Below are 23,392 nucleotides of genomic sequence, written 5' to 3'. Positions count from 1 at the left end.
CAAGGAGTCAGTTTCATTATTATGACATTTCTCCAACTCTTTCGTTATATTAAATTTTGGAGCCTTCAAAGAATTACACATTTCAAAAGCATTTTACCAACTACTAGATGGTAAAACCAATATAACTATCTATTTTGCAAATCGGTAGCTTTTATCAACAAGCCAGATTTACAACAACCGATTCAATTTCAAGAAAATGCTACACACAAGTCATTGACTTTTGATATGCTTCACAATGCTGACATATACCATTGATTGAAACAAAGAGAACTTGATATCGTAAATAAGAGCAACAGAAACAAGAAAGAAATAGTTGCTACAGAAACAGATTACACCAGTAACATGTTAGAACAAGCATCCTAAACAGTGCGGCATACACCTGACACAAGAAACCAGCAGGCAATTCTGATCTAAGCAACTCAATTAGTAGTAGCGTGAGCCAGTATCATAAACACGACCTCCAGGGTATGAACCTCTTGGCTCGAATCCATGATCCCTGGCACCCCCAAGAAATCGAGCCCGTTCTCTATTGGAATCAAAATTATCACTATTGTAGCCTCTATGTGCTTCTCCTGCAGCAGCTGAGGTTGCAACTCCACTGTAACCATGAGGATCACCAGAGCCCATGCCACTGTTAGGGTACTGGTCCATCATGGCTTGCTGGTACTGATGCTGCCGCCCCTGCGATTCTCTACGTAGGAAGTCATCCCTACGACTGGCATGCCGAGCACGAAGTGCTGCTAATTGTTCCTCATACTGAGCATTTATTGCATTTATTTTCTGAAAAATGAAAGACCATTTTACAAAATATAAGCTATATTGGAAAAATTAGGTAACAAGAACATCATGTTAAAATTTCTGCTGAATTCAACTGCAAGGATGCAACCAAGACCCCTTGTAACGACCCTGCACCAACTGCATAGATATTGTCCGCTTTGAGGCCCATACCCCTCACGGTTTTGTTCTCCCCCCAAGGCACACAGCAATGGGGGGAAAAGACCTCTGCACATTTAAGAGAAGTCATTCCTTATAAACACATCCCCATGTGCTTCTCTAGGCAATGTGGGATTCCATGGGTTGCAAGACCCCCCTTTTAGGTCACTACGCCCCTTGCCTCCTTAATGGTGGGCTGTTAAGAAGTTGGACAAGAAAGAGGGAAACTTGATAAATACTGTTTTCTAATAGGACTATAACCCATATTATAAATATTTTTATAGCGGTCGCTTCTATTTGGCCACAAGAACAAAATATTTCAATATTTGTGTACTATTTCGGTATTGCCGCAATAGTACACAAGTCAATAGAGATTAAAATAGAGCCAAACATTGCAAATAGGATTGTACTATAAAAAAGATTGCAAAAGGATAGCCCACTCATAACTATTACCACTCTTATCAAGCTATCTATCAAACAGGGTGCTTAGTGCTCACCTCCGTAATGAATCACCATCAGACATCACCCACATGTGATCCTCACTAACTCCTAATTCCCATCCAACAGCCACTTTCTAAACTCTCATCAATGGCTCAGACGTCACCTCCCAAGGATCCAAGATTTGTGAAATCCAAGCTACATTTCCTACTGTGATTTGTTCCTTTCCACCTCCAAAAATCATATAAGAAAGCAGTTGGCAAAAGCAACTCTCCATCACCACAGCACCCCCCACAAGGCTCTCCCTATTAACCGATAAACTTAATAAAACTCACCTATTATTTCAATAAGCCCAAAGCTCACAACTATGGGCCATAGACATCCCAATTTCGTAGTGCGGGGCATAACAAACTCCCCAAAACTTAAAATACATTGAGTCACTGGAGGCCAAATTGTCAATTCGCCATTTTACACACTACATTCAGAATACCTTGCTTCAGTTGCTTGTATCAGATTGGTAACACTAAAACAACGTTTCAAACTAAACTTTAGGTAACTATTCCATGAATGTAGTGTTGACATGCTCACTTCAATTTTAAAAAATTTGGCTAGAAATGAAACAGAACTACGTATTTCATATGACTTTGTAAATTGAGCTGAGTCCAGCATCCTGTCCTCCAACCTTTTCTTGACGACCTCCTGCAAAGATTGCCAGCATCTTGGTTGGTAGGAGGCAGTATGCAGACCAGGTCGAGTCTCTTCCCAAGTTCAGGTACATACATATGTGTGATGACTTGTTCAATTTTGGTGTTCAAATTTTCCCACTTTTCTATACTTCTGAAAATGACCCTATTACCTAATTGAAAGTGATACAGCAATAAGACAAATTAAGGTTCAAAAAGGTAAATTAAGAAATTTTAAACTGTTCAATCTAATCCCACCAACAACCCACCCACACTTTTTTTTATAAGAACTAACAACCCCACACACACACAGATAAGAAAACCATATTCTCAAAATAAAAGATTGAATAAAAAAGGTTTAAAAAGTAAAAATAAAAAAATCAAATTCCATAAAATTAGGACATACGTTTTATATCAACTTATAACTAGGGTGACAACTTAAAATGTTATATTTTGTTAAGTATCTTAAGTTTATTTCTTTTGAGTCTAAGTTAGTCTTTTATTACCTTATTAGGTTTTAGTTTACTAGTCAAAATTAGACCTATTAGAAAAAAGTTAATATCTAGAATGATGTAGGACAAATTAGAGAATTTGTCTACATGTGCTTGTGGTGGGTTAATGTTTAGGAGGATTTGTAAGGAAAGGAGAGAAATTTAAAGTGTTCAAGAAGAGTACCACGAGAGAGAAGAAGAACAAGAAAATAAATAATAAGGCTAATGTGCCTTAATACTAAATTAATATTTTTATTTCTTTTATATAAGTAAAAAAGTTTGATTAATAAACTAAAAACCTAATAAAATCATAACTAATAAAAGACTAACTTAAAATAAAACCTAATATACTTATCACCTAGAAAATTATTTATCAAAAAAAAAATTTATCTCCTAGAAAATTTTAGACTCAAATAAACAACTAATATACATTTTAATTCATAGTGGTTGCAAAGATTAAACTTTTGCCCCTTAATACAGAATTGACCATAACTTGTTAGTTAAATAAAAACCCAAATTAAAAACTATTTTAACCATCGAACACATATAACTAGACCTCAGTGAGTTTTGAAACCACAACCTCACCCTCCATCCATCTAATGAAAGAAGGAAGTGTCAGTGGAGTTAGAACCCATTGGCTGAAGCCACTGAACACCATAAATTTCTCCCTTTTCTTCATCCTTATAACCCAAATCAAGCCCTTCCTCTTACCTACAAAACCCAAAAAGCCCTCATTCTTTCTCCTCCAAATAGCCATCAAATAACTCATGAAACCACCCTATGATTCCTAACATTCACTGTCCTGGAACTTGTTTGCTTCAATATATAGTATTCTTTCCCTTTTCCCCATCTTATCACTCTCTAATCAATTTTGAGTTGTGACCCTTTCTTCAACTCTAAATCCTAGGTCCATAAATGCTCCTAACCTTACACCCACCACATGCATGCATAAACAAATTCCATGACTCCATAATTTATCCTATATCAACTACTCCAATTAAAACTTTATTACCATATGTTTCAAGAAATTAAAGAAGTTTCATAATTTAAAATAAATCATAGTAATCATCAAATATAAGCTTTTTTTTTGTTTTGGTAAATACTCAGTCTTATATATTTACATTATGTGACTTAAGATATTCTTTTTCTTTTTCTTTTTTAAGATTATTTAATGATTCAATTTAATAATATTAAAGAAAGCTTTATTAGAAATATAGAAATTACTTAGTGTCCTTTAATCAACCCGTGATTGCACCGCTATATTGCTAGTTAATAAGAAAGTACAAAAAAACAATTTATTTCTTTTCCATTACTATAACAATGTAGATGGTGATGACCAAGGCCTTAGACATTCTTTTTTTTTTTTCTTTTTTCTTTTTTTGATAAGTAATAAGTTTTATTGATATCAAAATAGGATCACCCTAGTACACAGGGAGTGTACAAGGGGTCAACAACTCAAAGACAAAAATTACAAGAATCAAGGAAATCAAAATAAGAAGGGAATGATTAGTTTTGCATAGCAACCAACTAATCCAATAAAGTGTTAAAGAAAAATGACTTGAGTTCTGGTATGGATCTCTCAATATCCTCAAAACACCTACTATTTCTCTCTCTCCAAAGACACCACATTAAGCAATGGGGTACAATTGACCAAATAAAACCATTTCGATGATGACCAAACCTACCTTGCCAACACTCTAAGAGCCCCAAAACAGATTGGGGCATAACCTAGCTTACTCCAAATAAACCCAAAACCATAGCCCACAGGTCCATAGTAATCGGACAATGAAGGAAGAGATGGTCAACTAATTCACCATTACACTTGCACATGTAACACCAATCCAATATCCAAACCTTCTTTTTTCTTAAATTTTAAATTGTCAATTGTCAAGCATTTCCCTAAGGCAGCAGTCCAAACAAAGAAAGCTACTCGAGAAGGAATCTTCTGTTTCCAAATGCTTTTCCAAGGAAAATAGAAGTCAGTAGAGCCCACTAAAATTCTATAATAATCATTAACCTTAAACCCATTATCTCTATTAGGCTTCCAACACATCTTATCCTCACCAAACCCCCTTATTGGAGAACCATATATGGTATCCAAGAAGCCTGACATAGACTCTAATTCCCGAGCATACACACCCCTAAAGAAACTGATATCCCAAACAAGGACGCCATTGGTGTACTTCATAAGTGCAGCCACACTAGCCTCCTTATCCCTGCAAAATCTAAATAACTCAGGATAACTGACTGCAAGGGATGTCTCACCACACTAACGGTCTTGCCAAAACTTCACCCTAGACCCGTCACCAATATCATACAGAATATGGCGTGAAAAAGAAGGTCATCCCCGACTGATATTTTTCCATAAACCAACACCATATGGACCATTAATAGGTCTGGTACACCAGCCCCCCCATACACATCCATATTTCACCTCTATCACTTGCCTCCAAAGGGCATCCTTCTCAATCCCAAATCTCCATAGCCACTTCCCAAGCAAAGCTTCATTAAAAAGTCTTACATTCCTTATCCCTAAGCCACACGAAGAAATGGGGGAACAAACAGTAGCCCATTTAACTAGATGAAATTTAGGTTCATCACCAATGCCACCCCATAAAAAATTCCGCTGAAGTTTCTCAATCCAGTTAGCCACAACAGCAGGCATAGGAAAAAGAGATAGAAAGTAAGTGGGTAAATTAGATAGAGTGCTTTTAATTAAAGTGACTCTACCTCCCTTGGATAAGTACAAACGTTTCCACTCCGCTAATCGCCTTTCCATCTTCTCTAGAATTGGGTTCCATATGGTCTTATCCTTGAATTTAGCACCCAGAGGAAGACCCAAGTACTTCATTGGAAGAGTACCTTGCTTGCAGCCAAGTACAGTCAACAATAATTCAATGTTATGTACCGTTCCAACAGGGACCAATTCTGACTTGCCCAAATTTATCTTTAAACCAGACACCGCCTCAAACCAAATAAGAATCATACGTAGAATCAAAATCTGATCTAGATCAGCATCACAAAAAATTAGGGTGTCATCCACAAAGAGTAGATGAGACACCGCTAAGGATCTTCCCTCTAAGTCACCCACCCTAAAGCCTGACATACGTCCCTCATGGACAGCTTTATTCAACATTCTTCCAAGGGCATCCATAACCAAAACAAATAATAAAGGAGACAATGGATCACCTTGTCTCAACCCTCTAGCACTCTCAAAAAATCCACAAGGAGAGCCATTAATCAGAATAGAGAAAGAACCGTAGATAGGCAAAAGAAAATCCACTGTCTCCACTTAGCAGAGAACCCACTCCGTTCTAGCAGCTTCAAGAGAAAACCCCATTTTACATGATCAAAAGCCCTCTCAACATCTAGTTTGCAAAGTAAACCCGGCAAACCAGCCTTCAATCTACTATCAAGGCATTCATTAGCAACAAGTACAGGGTCAAGGATTTGTCGGTTCTTCACAAAAGCATTCTGTGATGATGAAATTATATCTTCCATAACCATGCGAAGACGGTTGGACAAGACTTTAGCAATAATTTTATAAACCCCCCCAATAAGACTAATGGGACGAAAATCCTTAACTTCACTTGCTGCATTTTTTTAGGGATGAAAGTAATGAATGTTGCATTTAAACTTTTCTCAAACTGACCTATAGCAAAAAAATGATGAAATATAGCCATTAGATCAGGTTTGAGAACCCCCCAGCAAGCTTGGAAAAAAGCCATTGGGAAACCATCTGGTCCAGGAGCTTTATCGCCATTAAAATTTTGTATAACATCAAATATTTCTCCCTCCTCAAAAGGTCTCTCTAGCCAAAGCGCCTTGTCATTGGATATCATTGGAAAAACTAATACATTTGGAAATGGTCGATCAACTTGCTGTTCAGAATATAACTTCTTGAAAAATTGAGTAAAACAATCTGCAATCTCACCCTGATCTGAGGACAAGCTGTCATTAACCATAAGGCTTTCAATACTATTATTTCTTCTGTTAGAATTAGCCATTCTATAAAAGAATTTGGTATTGGTGTCTCCCTCCTTCAAGTGCAACACCCTAGACTTTTGCCTCCAACTAATCTCTTCTAAAAGAGTCAACTTTTTAATATGCGTACGGAGATTAACTTTTTCTAACTTTTCCTCAGCTGTTAATGAGTGAGTCTCCTTTTTAGCATCCAAATCATTCAACTTGCTCCAAAGCTGCTGTTTCTTATATGTGACATTGCCAAACTCCGTTTCATTCCACTTTTTTAGATCCAACTTCAAAGCTGCCAACTTCTTAGCTAAGATAAAACTAGGAGTTCCTTGGAACAAATAGGTTTTATCTTAGCTAAGAAGTTGGCAGCTAACTACTGTGGATTTGTGAATTTTATGCTAACTACTGTGCCCAAAGAACATTTTAAGATACTGAAATTCCTACTTTTACTACATCCCTCATGATGCAATTCAGTCTCTTATAGGAGGACAACTGGACAATTTTGATGTAGGTATGCCTATGACAATTTACTAGGCTGTTTTGACAACATGTTTCCTTCACTTTGGAAAGCAACTAATTCCAACATCACGTTCCAATGGAGGAATGAGAGTAGGACCCTTTGCTGAACTGCTCTGCACTATTCTCTAATTCAGGTGGGAGTAGGGATGGTACATCCATCTCAAATCACCTAATGTTTGAGACAAGATTGAGTGGCTCCAACCCCATTGCTTGACTTTGTCTAGGCCCTCGAAGTTAAAAGAATATCAAGCCTCAAAAATAGCCCAAAATGATTTTAAACTAAATTTAAAGGGGCATTCTTCTTTAAAAAAGAATAGGATATTAGCCAATGTTTAATACAGGATTGGATTGTGGCTTCACTGAAACGACATCTTATTAATTAAACTGCATCCATTACCTAGAAAATCAGTTTTGCATCTTAAACTGACGACTAAAATTTGCAGCTGAGGTAAGCCCATTCAGTTTCACAGAGAAGCGTGGACTTGAGCTCCCTAAAAAAACCCATCTCCCTTCCTCTCTCTCTTGCTGTGTACACATCATCTATAGTCTACATGAAGTCATATGTCTACTTTTAAAAATATAGAAATAAAATTCTTCTTTGTACTGACTTAAGTCATGTGCTATGTTATTATGAAATTTTTTTTTTATAAGTACTATGTTATTAAGAAATATGGCTTAACTACAGGTAAAATTTGTTATGCTTGACTGAAACCCCATGATTTCAATTTAGTCCAAACCTCAGGGAGATTTAGTAACATTTCCGAGAATTCAAGGTAAATTGAAATATGGGTTAACCACAAGGGCTAATCTATAACTTCCCCTCTAAATAATTAAAAGATTTATTGTAAAAAATCACAACTGCTGCAAAGAAATTGAAACTAACACCAAACTATAAAGACCATAAGTGAATTTTACCCAAAATGCATGAATAAGTCAACCACAATAGGTAAAAAGAAAATGCACTTTGAAATATGCACTGACCTCTTTATGTCTAGCATTTTCAGAATCCTCAGCATCATTCTGTTCCTTGGCTAGTTTCATAATGTCATTGTGGAATTTCTGCTCAAGAACTTCAAAAGTCTGTGGCAAAGGATTGCCCTCATATCCAATATCCATATTTTCTTCACGTGTTTGAGATCTGTGATCATTGTTGCTTTGTTTCTCCAAAGCCAGTTTCGGATCAGGCCTCTGACCCTGCAAATAGGATCTTGGAGGATCACCCCCTTGACCTGAATTACAAGAAGCATGAGTCTCTAAGTGCTAAAGAGGAAACTTACTTAGAAAATGAAAGGCAAGTTAAGCAAACAATGGTTTGTACAATCACAAATTACTAAGAGCGGTGAAAAAGTTAAAGTTACCCACTTACCCAGCCCTCCTAATTCAGCTGTAACTGGAGAAAGAAAATCTAAGAATGACTAGAGAAAACCCAGATGTTTTTCCTCCCCCCCCCCAACAAAAAAAAAAAAACCCTCTCTTTTCTCCTTTATCTAAATATGATATTGGACACTTTGTTTTATGGATCAGCATATATACTAGTAATATGCTGATCCATAAAAATACTGGGGCTTGGATAACACTTTGGCGGTGTCTAATTGGGTGAAACAGAGACTCCCCAGTTTCAGTAAGTTGATGGGGCTTCCTTTGGGTCGACATGAGAAGAGGTGCATTATGCTCCTACAAAGACTTGAGACGGAGATTGAGGCAACCAAGCTGGTGCACAGGAAAGATGTAGCTCACCGTAAAGTTGCTTCCAAGAATAAAGGGAAGAGGGAGTTGAGGAATTTGATTTCCTTGGTTAATTATGATGAACGATAGTTTTATTTTCCTTGATTGCTTGTCTGAGGCTGCAGTAGGGAGTTTTTTAGTTTTAATGAAGCTAAGAATGGTGTCATGGAATGTGCGAATTTTGAACGACTCGCGGAAGCATTTGGTAGTTAGAAATTTATTACGGGATTGGATGCGGATCAGTCAGCTGGTGGGATTTTGATGATGTGGGATAGGAGGGTTTTAGAAAAGTTGGAGGTTCTAGTGGGTCAATTTTCCGTTTCAATCCGGTGGCAGGGCTTGGGGGACGGTTTTATTTGGGCTTGTTCTGGGGTTTATGGTCCGAATGATAATAACTTGAGGGGGCATATGTGGGATGAACTAATTGGTATTCAGCAACTTTGGGAGGTCCCATGGTGTTACATAGCGGATTTCAACATTGTTAGGTTCCCAAGTGAACGGTTGGGGGGTTCTCGTCTCACCCCGGCAATGGAGAACTTTTCTGAGTTCATTGAGGAGCTTAGCTTGATAGATTTGCCTTTGGAAGGAGGGAGTTTTACTTGGTCGAGTGGTTCGGATCAGCCCTCGATGTCTAGGTTAGATAGGGCTCTGGTTTCCCTCGATTGGGAGGATCACTACCCGGATGTGACCCAACGGATTTTATCTCGTCCTATTTCAGATCACTTCCCCATTTTAGTGGAGGCAGGACGGATTGTAAGGGGGAAAAGTCCTTTTAGGTTCGAAAACATGTGGCTAAAGTCGGATGGGTTCAAAGAGAGGGTTCATTCTTGGTGGAATCGATATTTCGTCTCAGGTACCCCCAGCTTTGTTCTTGCCAAGAAGCTAAAGGCATTGAAGGCAGATATTATTCAGTGCAACCGGAGTGAGTTTGGAAATGTAGAGCGTCAGAAAAAAGAATTGTTGGAGGCTTTGAGATTATTGGACGTTAGGGAAGGGGAGCATGGTCTTTCTGAAGTGGAGTTAGGTGAGAGGGTTTGGGTTGAGATCCCAAATTCAGAATCTTCTCTCTTTGGAAGAGATTTCGTGGAGACAGAAATCGAGGATGCTTTGTATTAAGGAAGGAGATAACAATACCAAATTTTTTCACAAGATGGCCAATTCTCGAAGAAGGTATAACCATATTAGTATGTTGGAAGTGAATGGGGTTACCTATGAAGACGAATCCGAGATGGCCGACCATTGCCGAAGCTTTATAAAAATTTGTACAAGGAGACTGAGGAGTGGAGGCCTTTCGTGGAAGGATTGGAGTTTGTTCAGATAGAGGGGTTGGAGAAGGACTGGCTTGAACGGAGGTTTGAAAAGGAGGAGGTTCTTCGAGTTGTCAAAGAGATGGAAGGAGATAAAGCTCCAGGTCCTGATGGTTTCTCTCTGGCTTTTTATCACCAGTGTTGGGGAACTGTGGAAAGAGATGTCCTAGCTGTGTTTGAAGAGTTTTATCAACACAGTAAGTTTGAAAAATCTCTAAATGCAACGTTCCTAGCCTTAATCCCTAAGAAGAATGGTGCTTCCAATATTCGAGATTTTAGACCTATTAGTTTGGTAGGGAGTGTCTACAAGATTTTGGCCAAGGTGCTGGCAAATCGCATGAAAGAGGTTTTGGATCAGTTGATATCTGCCCGAGTCTCGTAACGGTTTTGTGGGCGGTAGACGATTCTTGATTCCGCTCTCATTGCTAATGAGTGTGTAGATAGTAGGGTGAAAAGTAAGATTCTCGGGGGTTATCTCGCAAATTAGATATTGAGAAGGCGTATGATCATGTGAATTGGGAGACTCTTCTTGATTTGTTGAGGAGAATGGGATTTGGGGGTGAGGTGGTGTAGGTGGATCCGCACTTGCATATCTACGCCTCAATTCTCGGTGTTGTTTAATGAGACCCCGGCTGATTTTTTTGGGAGTTCGAGGGAGTTGAGACAAGGGGACCCGCCGTCGCCCATGTTGTTTTTGGTTTTGATGGAGGTTCTAGGCAAGATGCCGGGGCCGAAGGGGCTGGTTTAATTCGAGGTTTTAGGGCTCACGGTAGACGAGGGGAGGGGTTTGTGTATCGCATCTATTGTTTGCGGATGACACGATTCTGCTTTTGCGATGCGTCGAGGAGCGATTCTTTATATTCGGATGCTTCTTCTTTGTTTTCAGACTGTGAAGATGTCTTAAGGTTAATGTGCTGAAAAGTGAGATGGTTCCTATTGGGGAGGTTCCTAATATCCATGTCTTAGCAGAGCTTTTGGGATACCGGATTGGATCTTTGCCTATGACCTATCTTGGTATGCCTTTGGGGGCGTCCTTCAAGTCCCCTACTGTTTGGAATCCTATCTTGGAGAATTTTGAGCGTAAGTTGGCCGGTTGGAAGAAGTTGTATCTGTTGTCAAAAGGTGGAAGACTAACGTTGCTTAAAAGCACTTTGTCTAGTCTTCCCACTTATTATCTGTCTCTTTTTACCATCCCTACGCATGTGGCCAATAAAATTGAGAGGTTGCAAAGGGATTTCTTGTGGGGGGACTCCAAGCTTCATTTGGTGGGATGGGACAAGGTGTGTGCACCTTTAAAAAATGGTGGGTTAGGGGTAAGGAAATTAACTACCTTTAATAAAGCTTTACTAGGGAAGTGGTTATGGAGGTTTGGGATTGAGGAGACAAGGCTTTGGAGAAGGGTCATAGCCCTTAAGTTTGGGGAAGATTGGGGGGGATGGAAGTCCAAGCTAGGTAGAGGGGCGCATGGGTGTGGCTTGTGGAGAAGTATCCGCATGGGATGGGAGGATTTCAGCAAGAATACTTACTTTGAGGTAGGGGTGGGGGATAGAGTGAAGCTTTGGACTAACCATTGGTGTGGGGAGTCTCCTCTTCAGTTGTCTTTTCCGAGCGTGTATGGGATTGCATCCAATAAAGAGGCATCGGTGGCCTCTTCTCTTGAACGGTTGGGGATTGAGGAGCGGAGAAGCTGGAATGTTCGTTTTATTCGGAGTCCTAATGATTGGGAGATGCGTGAAGTGGATGATTTTCTTCAAACATTGGGCTCCAATCTTCCTCACACCGAAAATGTAGATCGTATGCGATGGAAGTTGACAAAGAACGGGGTCTTTGATATTCGTTCGTTTTACAATAAGTTGAGAAGCTCCGCGCCTATTATCTCCCCTTGGAAAGGGGTTTGGAAGGTTAAGGCTCCTCGGCGTGTCTCTTTCTTTTTTGTGTGGACCGCACGTTTGGGATAGGATCCTTACAGGGGATAATTTGAGGGGAAGAGGGTTGGATTTTGTCGATTGGTGTATCATGTGCCGCAGTAATGGGGAGACGGCGGATCATTTGTTATTACATTGTGGAAAGGCTTCTAGACTGTGGAGTTTGGTTCTTAGATCTTTTGGGTTTTCCTGGGTCTTGCCTAGATCGATTGCGGATACTCTATTCAGTTGGTGGAATTGGCTTGGAAAGTATTCGTCTAGCATTTGGAATTTAGCTCCTTTATGCTTGATGTGGTGTCTCTGGAGGGAACGCAATAGGAGGACGTTTGAGGACATGGAAAGCTCAGACGACCAGCTTTTGGCCTCTCTTAGTGGTACTCTGTTTGATTGGTCTAGGGCTTGGGGACTCACCTCTAGTGATTCTCTCCCTATATTTCTTAGTTCTCTTCTGTGTTCTTAGTTTATTCTCCTCTTTTTTCTTTTTTCTCTTTCTCTTCCCTGTGTACTTATCTCTCTGCCTTATGTCTTTTGCATAAGGTAGTATTTTTTGAATGCACTTATTTTTACCTATCAAAAAATATATATATATATATATATATACTAGTAATAAAATCCTTGCAAAATGGTATCCTCTTGTTGTCTAATCAAACCACATGATAGCCACATCTTCCCATTTTCCACAGGTGACAGTCATATCTAAATGTCCTACAAGAGCAAGAATTATTGTCTTATTTAGATTCAACATCTATGGAACTAGTTATCAAAAACAAAAAACATCTATGGAACTAAAATGCATGGAAAGCATCTGTAAATCTGTAATGCGGTAGACAAGAAAGTGGCTGTGAAGGGGCCAACAGGGGGAAGGAGACAAGACCACAACAGCTTCACATTTGCATCAGAACTCTTAAGAGTTAAGAATCTACTCAGAGACTGCATGAAAAAACTAATATGCAAGGTGACATTGATTGCAAGAATGAAAGAGTATGACGTTTATTAGAGACATCAATTGAGTATTGAACCCACGACCTCACCCTTCATCCTATTATTATGGGAGAAGGAAGTGTTGGTCAAGCTATAGATCATTGGCGTAAATCAGCTATATTTATAATTTAAACACCATGATTCACCTCCTTAAACAAGGATCCAACAGACTTTTATTTCCCTACTCACAAAGAATACAATATAGATAAGGAACGCATACATGAAGATTGATAGGATAAACTTTCATACAAGTGCATCTTTTTATTTATTGATAAGTTGCATAGGCATCCCATGGGTCTTGCACCCATGACCTCACCCACCGCCTTGAACTTTTAAGGGAAGGAGATGCCATTTGAGCTAGAGCTCAGTGGCAAGGCATCAATATTCTGAAGTCAACGAGCTTTAGCACAAATGGCACTTCCTCCTCTCACAAGAGTGGGTGGTGAGTTCCTGGATTTAAAACCCACTGGGTGCGAGTGTAACTTACCAATAAGGGAAAAAAATTGTATCCATATTTTAAAGATAGAATCAAATGGTTTCAGGTCCTCTATAGCAACATAGGTGTGTATGGGATGCACATGTAAATACATTCTTTTCCCTTTTATGTAAATATATTTCTACTCTTTCATCTGTATTTAAACTACTCAATTAAGTAAAAAATGTTATAAGCTTATAGGGTCAACATCACAATTTGGCCTTCTTGGTAGAAAAAACTTGACATAAACCCTTAAAACAGAAAATTCAAAGGCAATAAGTTATACATTGGCCTTAGGCAAGGACTTAAATAAGATAAAACCCAGATCTCTAAGACTACAAAGATCAACCAAAAACAAATCAGATTTAACAGTTTATCTCAATGTAATTAAAAACTTTTACTCCTGTCCTCTTCACGGTAAACATATAAATAAGCAAAATTTCCATCTATCCCATAGGGAGCCTTATTATTACATATGGGAATGCGCTCACACACACACAGAAAACAATTACCACTTGCCTTCATTGAACATATGAGATGCCATTGAATTTGACATTTTGGACTCATCCCTTTCCCATCTCCATTGTCCCTCCGCTTTCGAGTTCCCATACGGATGCTCCCTCTCAGGAGTGAAGGCCTCTAGTCGCCCTTGGAAATGAACAGGCTTGTTTTCCATCCTCTGACTGGACATATGATGCATCTGACCACCAGCATATGTATTGACACCTGAATCGGCATACTGCCCTTGCCGTCTCATTACTATTAACTTAACAATGCAGCTTGAATGAGAGACCTATCAAACATAAAAGCCACTAGTAAACACGCATACTGGAGAAGACCTTGGAATTCACATTTTAGTTTTATTTCCATAAAAGCCTAAAATTAAAAGTCAGCATTTCATTCATGGACATGAAGAGACCAGTGTTTAGCATCAAATACGCCTTAACTAAAGATCGATGATCATAAGCACAGATTTGAAACCTTTTTGACAGCAGAAACTGAAAACAAAATTCTGCCAAAAGAGAAGTGTTAGGTAAAAACTGCCTACCTACATTTTTCCAAATATTTTGTGAAAGATCATTCAACCAGAAGAATCTCATATGAGAACTTTTCAGGAGAAATTCATTTTCACTTCCACTGACAAAAAGGATCCTTTCTGATCCCTCAATATTCCTTGTGCAATTAATATGAACCCAACAGGGTCAATGATAGGTCCAATGGCACCTCTTGATGTTTCCAACATATACATACAGGGTTCCAATCTCCCCTCCCCTACTCAAAATGTATAAAATATATATATATATATATATATATATATGAACCCAATGTAAACATATTAGCACACTACTTAAAACACTTGCATTATTGCATATATCATTATCATGGCACCACCAACCTCAACCAGTTTAATTTATCTAATGGAACAAACAAATGCCTCAACCACACACTATCAAAAAAACCCATGTTACCAAATTCTTTAAGTTTCAAAACAAATGTCCACAATAAACACCAATCAACTCTATCATAAATCAAGATAACTATTTTATTATTTATCAAAAACAAAACTTTATCACATATCAAAAATACCCAATACCCACCATCAAATCCTGTTGGTAGCTTATACCTCAGGTTGTGCACACACATAGACATACAACATAACATGCATGAACAAGCATATACCTCAAAAAAAAAAAATTCCCACCAGTTTCTCATAGGCATTTTATCAAACACAAAACGTACAAAACCCGAAAGCCCAAAAAAAGAAACAACTTACAGACAATAGCTTTACCAGAGACCTAGCTAGAACCCTGATGATTAGCACAGCACAAAACCCAGGCGAAGAAAAGCTTTAAAGATTTGGCAGAAAGAAATTGAAAATTATAAAAATCATGAATAAATAAATGTTTTTTTTTCTTTCTCTTACCTGCTTTTAAAAATACATACAATTTTTTTTTTTTTTTTTTTTTTTTATATCTTCTCCCACTGTGACAGCTAAGGCTGAGAATCGAACACTACCCAGGATTTTGGTCTGCCTACCAATGACCAATCGTCCAATCCAATGACGCCCAGTCTCGGGGCTCCAAATGGGTCGGGGTTAATTTGGACAGTACAAACAAATTATGCGTTTTATTTCAGAGTTGAACCAAGGTTTTATTTCTTACCTTCTTCTATAATAATAATAATAATAATAAAAAATTAAGATTTTATAACGAAATAAACTGTGGGAGTAAAAAGATCCAGGTGGGTATATGGGCCTTTGGACTGTAGCAAGGAGGGCCGACCTGCCTTGGGCTAAGAATTTGTTAGTACTGCGAATCGGCTCATACGCCGAGGGTCTGAGGACACATCCGAGGGTAAATTTCTCCTCAGATAGACCCAGGAGAACTCGGAGCTTCACTATGAAGGTCAAGGCAATATTCCAGAAAGACTGTGGGTTAAAAGGGGAAAACCCTGAACCTTCGAGGTACACCGGTGTTAGAAAAATACCAAAAGCAAAAGCTGCCACCTTCACATTAAAGACTCTGCACCTACCTCCCTAGCCGCATTAATGGGGAAGTGACCCCTGAACAGTAGAACTGAAACTTCTGGTCACTATTCAAAGGCACTAAGAAAAGAAATATCTAGGAGGGAGGGGGTTGGAGCAACACGTGGATAAAGCATCAGGGAAAGAAGTATTTAAGGGGGATGAACGCCAAAGAAAAGGGGCGGTCTGTAACTAAGAAAGAAATTAAGAATTATAATTTTTAAGAAATAAAGAGAAATAATACAGAAGTAGTCCTCGGCTTATGTCCGAGGAGGCCTATTTGCAATTATTTTTTGTTATTTACAAGTGTTTGTAACTCTTAGCCTATTATCAAGTTCTCAGTACCTCTAACCCAGATTTCAAGCCCACACTCTACAAATTTGATTGTTTAAGGCTTATTGGGCCTGAGCCCGTAGTTGTCTTTGGGGTCCAGGTGCAATTGTGCACTTACATAAACAATTGAAAATATTTTATAATAAATTTGCCCAAAAAAAAGAAAATATCTTATAATAAAACAAATGATATTTTATTTTCCCATAAAAAAATATAACTTTATTTTATATTGATAATATTCAGAAACAAATATCCATGAAATAAGTCTATTGGGTATGCTAATTGTCGAATTATATTATTATTTTTTGGCAAGTGAATAGTTTATTAATAAGGTATAAAAATAGAGGCTTAGATTAATCTCATACGAGACTTTTTTAAATATCTAATTTAGGCGGTATTTGTATAAACTATTGCAAAACCGTGTTTTGGGTTTAAAACGAACATTAAAACAAAAAAAAAAACTGCGTGGGGATTCTGTTGCGAAACAGAGTTTTTGGTTTTAAAAAGGTAATTTTAGGCTCTCGAAAAGTTTAGCAAAATAGACTCTTGGAACCTAAGCATAAACAACACTTAACAGTATTTTAAAGTTTTCATGCTCCTCCAAGTTTGCCACTTCTCAATCCCTTTGCTGATATTCATCTACCATTTGCTACTCAAATACTCACTTGTGCATATAATCACCCAAAACAGCCACGGTCAAACCTGTGCAATCAAGACCAAGTCTTTAGACATATACAAAGGAATCCAAGTTCATTGATGAGATTTAATTCTAACTCACTATTAAAACATACTTTAAACGCATTTGATTTCAAAATTACCATCAATCGTGATGGCTAGAAAGGATGCAAGTCATGATGCAATGAGCAACATGACTAGTAACCTAACCACAAATTAGTTTTGGGGGGAAAATAGCACAATTGATATTAAGAATATTCCCCATCAAAATTTATAGATAGCTACCCACTTGTAGCGGGTAGGGTGCCCTTTAACCCAAGGGCAAAGGGGGCACTACAAAGATTACTCCACAAACGGTGGACAAGCAATAGGTAGTCATATCTCACTCTAACAATTCCAACATACATTCAACGACTTTAATATCCCACTATGCCCATCAACATAAACGGTGTTAAGTTTCATTGGTGCTAATATATATGTGCATAAGTTTTAGTCATCCCTATCTTGGAGCGTCAATTCGTGTTCGTGTGTCAAATTCATGTCGTGTCGACTTATGAGATTTGATTATATATGTCAACACTAACCCGACACGTTTATAAAATGAGTCAAGATTTCTCAACCCTAACACAACATGTTTATTAAACGAGGCAATTGTGTCGACCTATTTATCAGATTTTATCAAAGCAAACAATAAAATATACAAATTTTAGTATTAACCCAATTGATCTGAATTATGAAAAACCAAACAAATAGATTTTTTTTATACAAAATTCATAACTAATGACTAACTGCATCACAAATAATCATTCAAAATTAAAGCATATCCTAAATCACAAATAATCAATCGCAATATGTCAAACAAAATGAACTACAACAACTAATAAGTTTATATACTTATGGTTTTGAAAGGTATATTGGTAAAATAACATTTCGCTAAACGAGTTAGACTGGTCAAACAAATTCCATTGGTTGGACACGAACACAACCGTTTATTAAATGAGTTAACTGTATCAACTCGATATAACACAAACCTGTTAAGCCTCAAAACATAACCTGCTAATTTCATGTCATGTTTGTAGGCCGTGTTGGATTTTACCATCCCTATGGACCCCATCATCCATTACCAATGAAGTTGTATAATCCTTAGGCATTGTGTAGAAAAAAAAAATTCAATATTGGGGAAATTTTTGGGTGCATGGTGGTGAAAGGCCTTAATGCCTTGAAGTATGGGTGTGCAAAAAACTAATAAACCGAAAAAATCAGTTGAAACCGACCGAACTGAGTCCAATTTTTCAGTTCAATTACGGTTTAAATTTCTTGAAATCGAAATATTTCGGTTTCGATTTCAGTTTCAGTGCTAGATTTTTTCACCCCGATACCGACCAAACCGACCTATATATATATATATATATATATATATATATATATATATATATATATATATATATATATATATATATATATATATATATATATATATATATATATATATATATATTATGTAAATTTAAAACATAATAGAGTGAGTAGCTTAGTGGAATGACATGCGTGTTTCATCCTCTTAATCACAAGTTCGAGCCTTTTTAAATTTTTTTTAAACCCCAACATCTTATAAGTTATAAACTTATAAGTTATAACCCTAATAATCATCTTTTTCTTTTTTTGATATCCACATACCGTGATCTTATTTTTTTCATTTCTTCCAGCACCGATTCTCTCTCTTGGTTTCTTGCTATGGTTACACCCCTACTTTGAAGGAAGCAATAGTGATGAGAGTGTCTTTTTCCACAACAAAGTTGGTACTCAGCTTGGCCAATTCTACTAACATATTGCTCCTTCACAACCTTACAACCCTTCTTTTTCATTAAAAAAAATCATCAAAAAAACCTTATAACCCTTCTTTTCCACTATAATCTTGCTTCTAATTGGCACTTGAGTTATTCTAATTCATAGTTAGGCTTCAGCTTGGATTGTATTGGGCCACTTTTAGGGTTCTCATCCTTGTCGGACTCCACACACGATGCTAATCATTTTGGTAGTGATTTGATTTCTCGACATTAGGACTGGGAGGCTCGGATAAAGGTCGGAACAAAATGAGGTGTCTACAACTAGATATGAATATTTTTCATATATAGATTTATTTTGTCTTTTAATCAATTTTCAAAACTATCTTTCAAAAAACAAATCTACAAAATCTAAGCTTAAATCTAATCTTAGATCTAGAACTAACAAATTGCATGTTGCACTCATAATTGCATATATCATATTGCATATTGTATGTGGGTACATAAAAGGTCATTCATAGTCTAGAAGATCGAACTCTGTTCGGGTAGAGTGGGTGTCTAACACCTTCCCACTCTATAACCTAGCTCCTGAATCTAGGATTTTAGGTTCATAGATTAGTGTTTTATCATTTCCTTTGGTAGAATGTAACTATGATCAAAGCTTTGTAATTTTTACTTAGATTGTAACTAGGACCAAAGGAATGTAATTTCTACCAATTGTATATATTTTGACTAATAAATATTTTAGGCAATTCAATTATATAGTTTTGTATTTTGTTGTTTTTTTTATTTTTTGTAAATAAAAATAAGTGGTGACTCCACATAAATTAAACCCAAAGAGGTACAACGTATACTCTTTTGAGAGCTCACCTGTTCCAATCTTTCACACACTTAAAGAATTTTTACAATTGCAATTAATATGTTTCAATTTGATCAACTTTGTTTATTATATTGGATTCAAATTAAATGTCACATCATAATTTGCAACAACTAATTTTCTAATATGTTTTCTTGTCCCTAAACACAAGTTTTTAAATAATAACTACAACATATAACTATGCGTATATAGGTTGTTTTTCATAAGACGAATAGAAAGCTTATTGGAAATCCAAATACACTTATATGACTCATTTATCATTTTTACGACCACTATATTCTTCTAAGTCTTAAAAAATTGATGATCAATTTAATGCAAATTATTTTACTAGTGGATTATGCCTTCTCACAATTCATTTAAAAGTACTTGCACTCTTGTGGCTATTTTTTACCTTGGCCAAAAAATAAAAATTAACATAAATCATGATAACGTATGACCATAAGCAAAAGGCAATACTTAAATTAGAAGCCAATTAACTTAACAATGACCCTAAATCTAATGGTCACAATTCTTAAAAAAAAAACTTAATTTTATAAAAAATTAACAAAAAGGCATTACTTGAACTAGAAGCCAATTAACTTCAAAAATGCTTATATATTTCGAAGTCGTAACTCTGAAAAATAGTTATTTGAGTGGGAAATAGAAAAAGAACGAATATAGGATTGCATTCTTTATTTTCAACTTTTTTAATCATTGAGCTATATATAAGGCATAAGGGTTTAAGTCTAAATAAATGTTCTAAATTTTGGTCCAGCTTGTTTTCTTTTTTTCTTTTTTCTTTTTTTTTTAAAAATTGGTGGAAGAAGAATTGTAAGGACCCAAATTGGACCTTTAACCTGCTAACAATAGATGATGGCCCAACAAGCCCAACACAATATATTTGTTAGAAAGTGGATTTTACAAGAGAGAGTGTTTCAGCAAGTCAAATATGGGTCTTAATTGAGAGGGATTAAACTAGTTAGAAAACACAATTTGAGAATGATACTCCTCGGTCAAGTCCGAGGATGAATTGTTCTTATATTTACTCAAGTTTTGTCTAAGTACAAGGTGTTCTTTCTTTTTTCTCCCTTTTTCCAACGATTACATGCCCCATTTTTTTGTGAGGGCCATTTCCTTTTATAGTCCTCTCTTCTTTTATCTCAGCCTTCCAATTGCTAATCTTGTAGGTGATCTATTGGATGCTTGGCCCATCCAAAACCTCTTGGAAGCTTTGTGCATAGCTGTAAATTGAGATATCACTGCTCAAGTATAATTTTCACATAAATGAGGTCAGTTGGTCAGATGCAGTGCATATAATGTGGTGATAGCAGCCTTATTCTCAAATATTTCTTCCTTTATAGTTGGCTTTTGTCCCTAAAGCTTATCCTCCAAAGAATAGTTACTTCTTGCACAGTATTCTCTAGGCGTCCGGGTTCTAACCTTTCACAATACCTTCCCTAGGAAGCTCGGCTCCTCGGGAGATACCATCAGCTCGATATTATCTTTCCTTGTCCTTGGCTCATTGACCCCTAACACTTATCAATCCTTTTGACCATCCTCGAGCTCCTATATATCCTCGGGCATGGCCCAAGGCCCAACACTACTGCTCGGCTCGTTTATCCTCACAAGAATGATGGCTAAGAAATTTATCGTAGTGATGATTGTTTTTGTTAAAGTTCAAGCTATGGCTTTTACCACTTTCCATCGCTCTTCACTTCCAATCCTGCTCCCACATCCTTTCAAACTTGATATTGTGGAAAGTTTATTTTTTATTTGCATTGAAGAAAAAGTTGAAAAATGACACACCCTAAAAAAGTGCAAAATGAGTCATTGAGAGTTTTAAACAATATGCAGAAGAGGCGCCTCTACATGACGAATTTTCTTTCAAGGCTATGGAGGAAACTGACGAGTAGCCATAAATGGTCGTCTTTCACTTGCAAACCGTCCATAACAATGATGAGTAAGAGTATGGACGAGTGTAAGTGCATTAATTTCAGACAGCATTCAATGATCGAGCAATAAGTAAGCACAGAACCGTTATCTTCGTCCAATAATGAGCAGTTAAAGGATTGTTACAAAAAAGAAAACATTGGGATTAAATGGCCATCATTGAGCTTTAAATCCTCCAGCTGCAGTGTAACGTTGTACTAAATATTTACTCACACAAAGGCTATAAAAAGCCAAGAGAAACAGGTAAATGATTCATATTGAACACACACACAAATTACTCCACAAATTTCAGATTTCTAAAGAGTTTAAGCTAATTAAGCATCAGAGTGTCCTTGGCAAACCCTAAACCCGTGTCATCATCTGCTTAATGCTTTCTTTGGAACAAGATCTCCGGGTCATCCATCATACTAACGAAGCGCATACTAACGAGGCAAAATCCAACTTCATCAGTTTGGCACCGTCTGTGGGGAACGACCATAAGCCGTTGAATTCTCTACTGACTAAGTTCCTTAGAACCGATGGACTCAACCATGACTACACCACCGAACTCGGTGGTAATGGCTCAACAAATCCAAGTACTGACAGTTAATGTGCAAGAGTTGATGAAATAGAATGAAGAGTTGAAGCGGAAGGCATGTCCCAAGGGCACGAGTATGTCGCAGTCTCGACGTAACTGCAATGACAATGACGACGAAGCCCAGAGCCCAGGGAATAGCAGAAGGGAAACGTTAGAACACATCGCACAGTCAACTCGTGGCAGTGATCAAATGATGAAGAACATGAGGAAGGAGTTAGACGAAGTCAAAATTACCATGAAGGGTAAGACAATAGTAAACCTTGATGGCATGATCAAAAGGACATACTCATCTTCATTGCTAGCGTTTTGGAGTGCTCCTTGCCTTTCAAATTTCATCTCCATCAGCTAGAAATTTACGATGGAACTAAAGATCCCTATTGACACCCCATTTTACAATTTGCATTTAACCAACCGGTAGATCTTTAGATTTGTGATACAAAACAAATCTTGATGCTCTAACGATCATAATGATATGTCATGGGTTTTGATCGGACCACCTGATCAAAAGTTATCATACAAAGAATTTCAAATGATCATGGCTCACCTACACGATGGGCCCGATCACGTCCTATCTTAAACACTTAATTTTGATTGGTTCCAACAAGAATTAATTTAAAAGTGTGAATTTTGATTGGATTTCATTTTATTTATTTATTTAATAAAAAAAATTTTCCTTTATGGCATCTTACTTGCTCTTTTCAAAAACAATTTGGAGAGAGAAAGATATGATGCATGAAAATTTTTTTTTTTTTAAAAAGCTCAAAAAAACGTTATTATCTTCAGCAGAAACTTGAATCGCATTTTTGGCCTGGAAAACGTTGGAATTTGATTTTCTCTGTTTCTAGAAAAGTTGTAGAGAATTAAATTTCCTTTCAAGAAACACCAATCCCGAATCAATTGGATTTTTGAACAGAAATTTATGGCCAAAATACGAAACAGGTGCAAAAGATAACACAAGTTCAGCATCATCTTCAACTTCCTTTCAAAATTCAAATGGGGATCAACACCAAATCCATTCCAGCTCATTTAAACAGGTTTATCTCCTCCCTTAGCTTCAGAATAAAACTAATAACTTAGTTTTAAAGCTAAGCCATCCCTTCTCTTATAAATAGAGAAGAACTCTTCCATTTTCTGGACCGGGAAGTTCCCTCTGGAGAGCTAGTGAGAAAGCAGAAAAGAAAAGCTGCTATGCAACCATTGTTCTTACTTTGGTTGTAGTTGAGTACTTCCTTGCTTTCTCC

General features: G+C 37.2%; 1 protein-coding gene across 4 annotated transcripts; it reads right to left on the bottom strand.

Annotated features, from left to right (window-relative positions):
• Window positions 1-19: 19 nt before the first annotated feature.
• Window positions 20-15,575, bottom strand: LOC142607253 (uncharacterized). Of its 4 annotated transcripts, none has more exons than XM_075778679.1 (4): window positions 15,377-15,575; window positions 13,972-14,245; window positions 8,021-8,268; window positions 20-780 (listed from the first exon to the last, which is right to left on the bottom strand). In XM_075778679.1, the coding sequence occupies exons 2-4, from the start codon at window positions 14,207-14,209 to the stop codon at window positions 424-426; spliced, it is 843 nt and encodes a 280-aa protein (XP_075634794.1). In that variant the 5' UTR covers window positions 14,210-14,245; window positions 15,377-15,575; the 3' UTR covers window positions 20-423. The 4 variants fall into 4 exon arrangements, with proteins under 4 accessions (XP_075634794.1, XP_075634793.1, XP_075634795.1 ...); XM_075778678.1 differs by lacking the exon at window positions 15,377-15,575 and adding an exon at window positions 15,227-15,368; XM_075778680.1 differs by lacking the exon at window positions 15,377-15,575 and adding an exon at window positions 15,249-15,269.
• Between the last annotated feature and the right edge of the window lie 7,817 nt (window positions 15,576-23,392).

Source organism: Castanea sativa, chromosome 8 (assembly GCF_040712315.1).
Source record: "Castanea sativa cultivar Marrone di Chiusa Pesio chromosome 8, ASM4071231v1".
Classification (NCBI taxonomy): domain Eukaryota; kingdom Viridiplantae; phylum Streptophyta; class Magnoliopsida; order Fagales; family Fagaceae; genus Castanea; species Castanea sativa.
This window is presented reverse-complemented; position numbering and strand designations above follow the sequence as displayed.

Excerpts from the sequence above, each read along its gene's own strand:
- LOC142607253 (XM_075778679.1), bottom strand. The coding sequence starts at position 14,209 with ATGAGACGGCAAGGGCAGTATGCCGATTCAGGTGTCAATACATATGCT. Across the intron at positions 8,269-13,971 it reads ATCTCATATGTTCAATGAAG|GTCAAGGGGGTGATCCTCCA; the intron begins GCAAGTGGTAAT and ends CTTGTAATTCAG. Across the intron at positions 781-8,020 it reads AAAATGCTAGACATAAAGAG|AAAATAAATGCAATAAATGC; the intron begins GTCAGTGCATAT and ends TTCATTTTTCAG.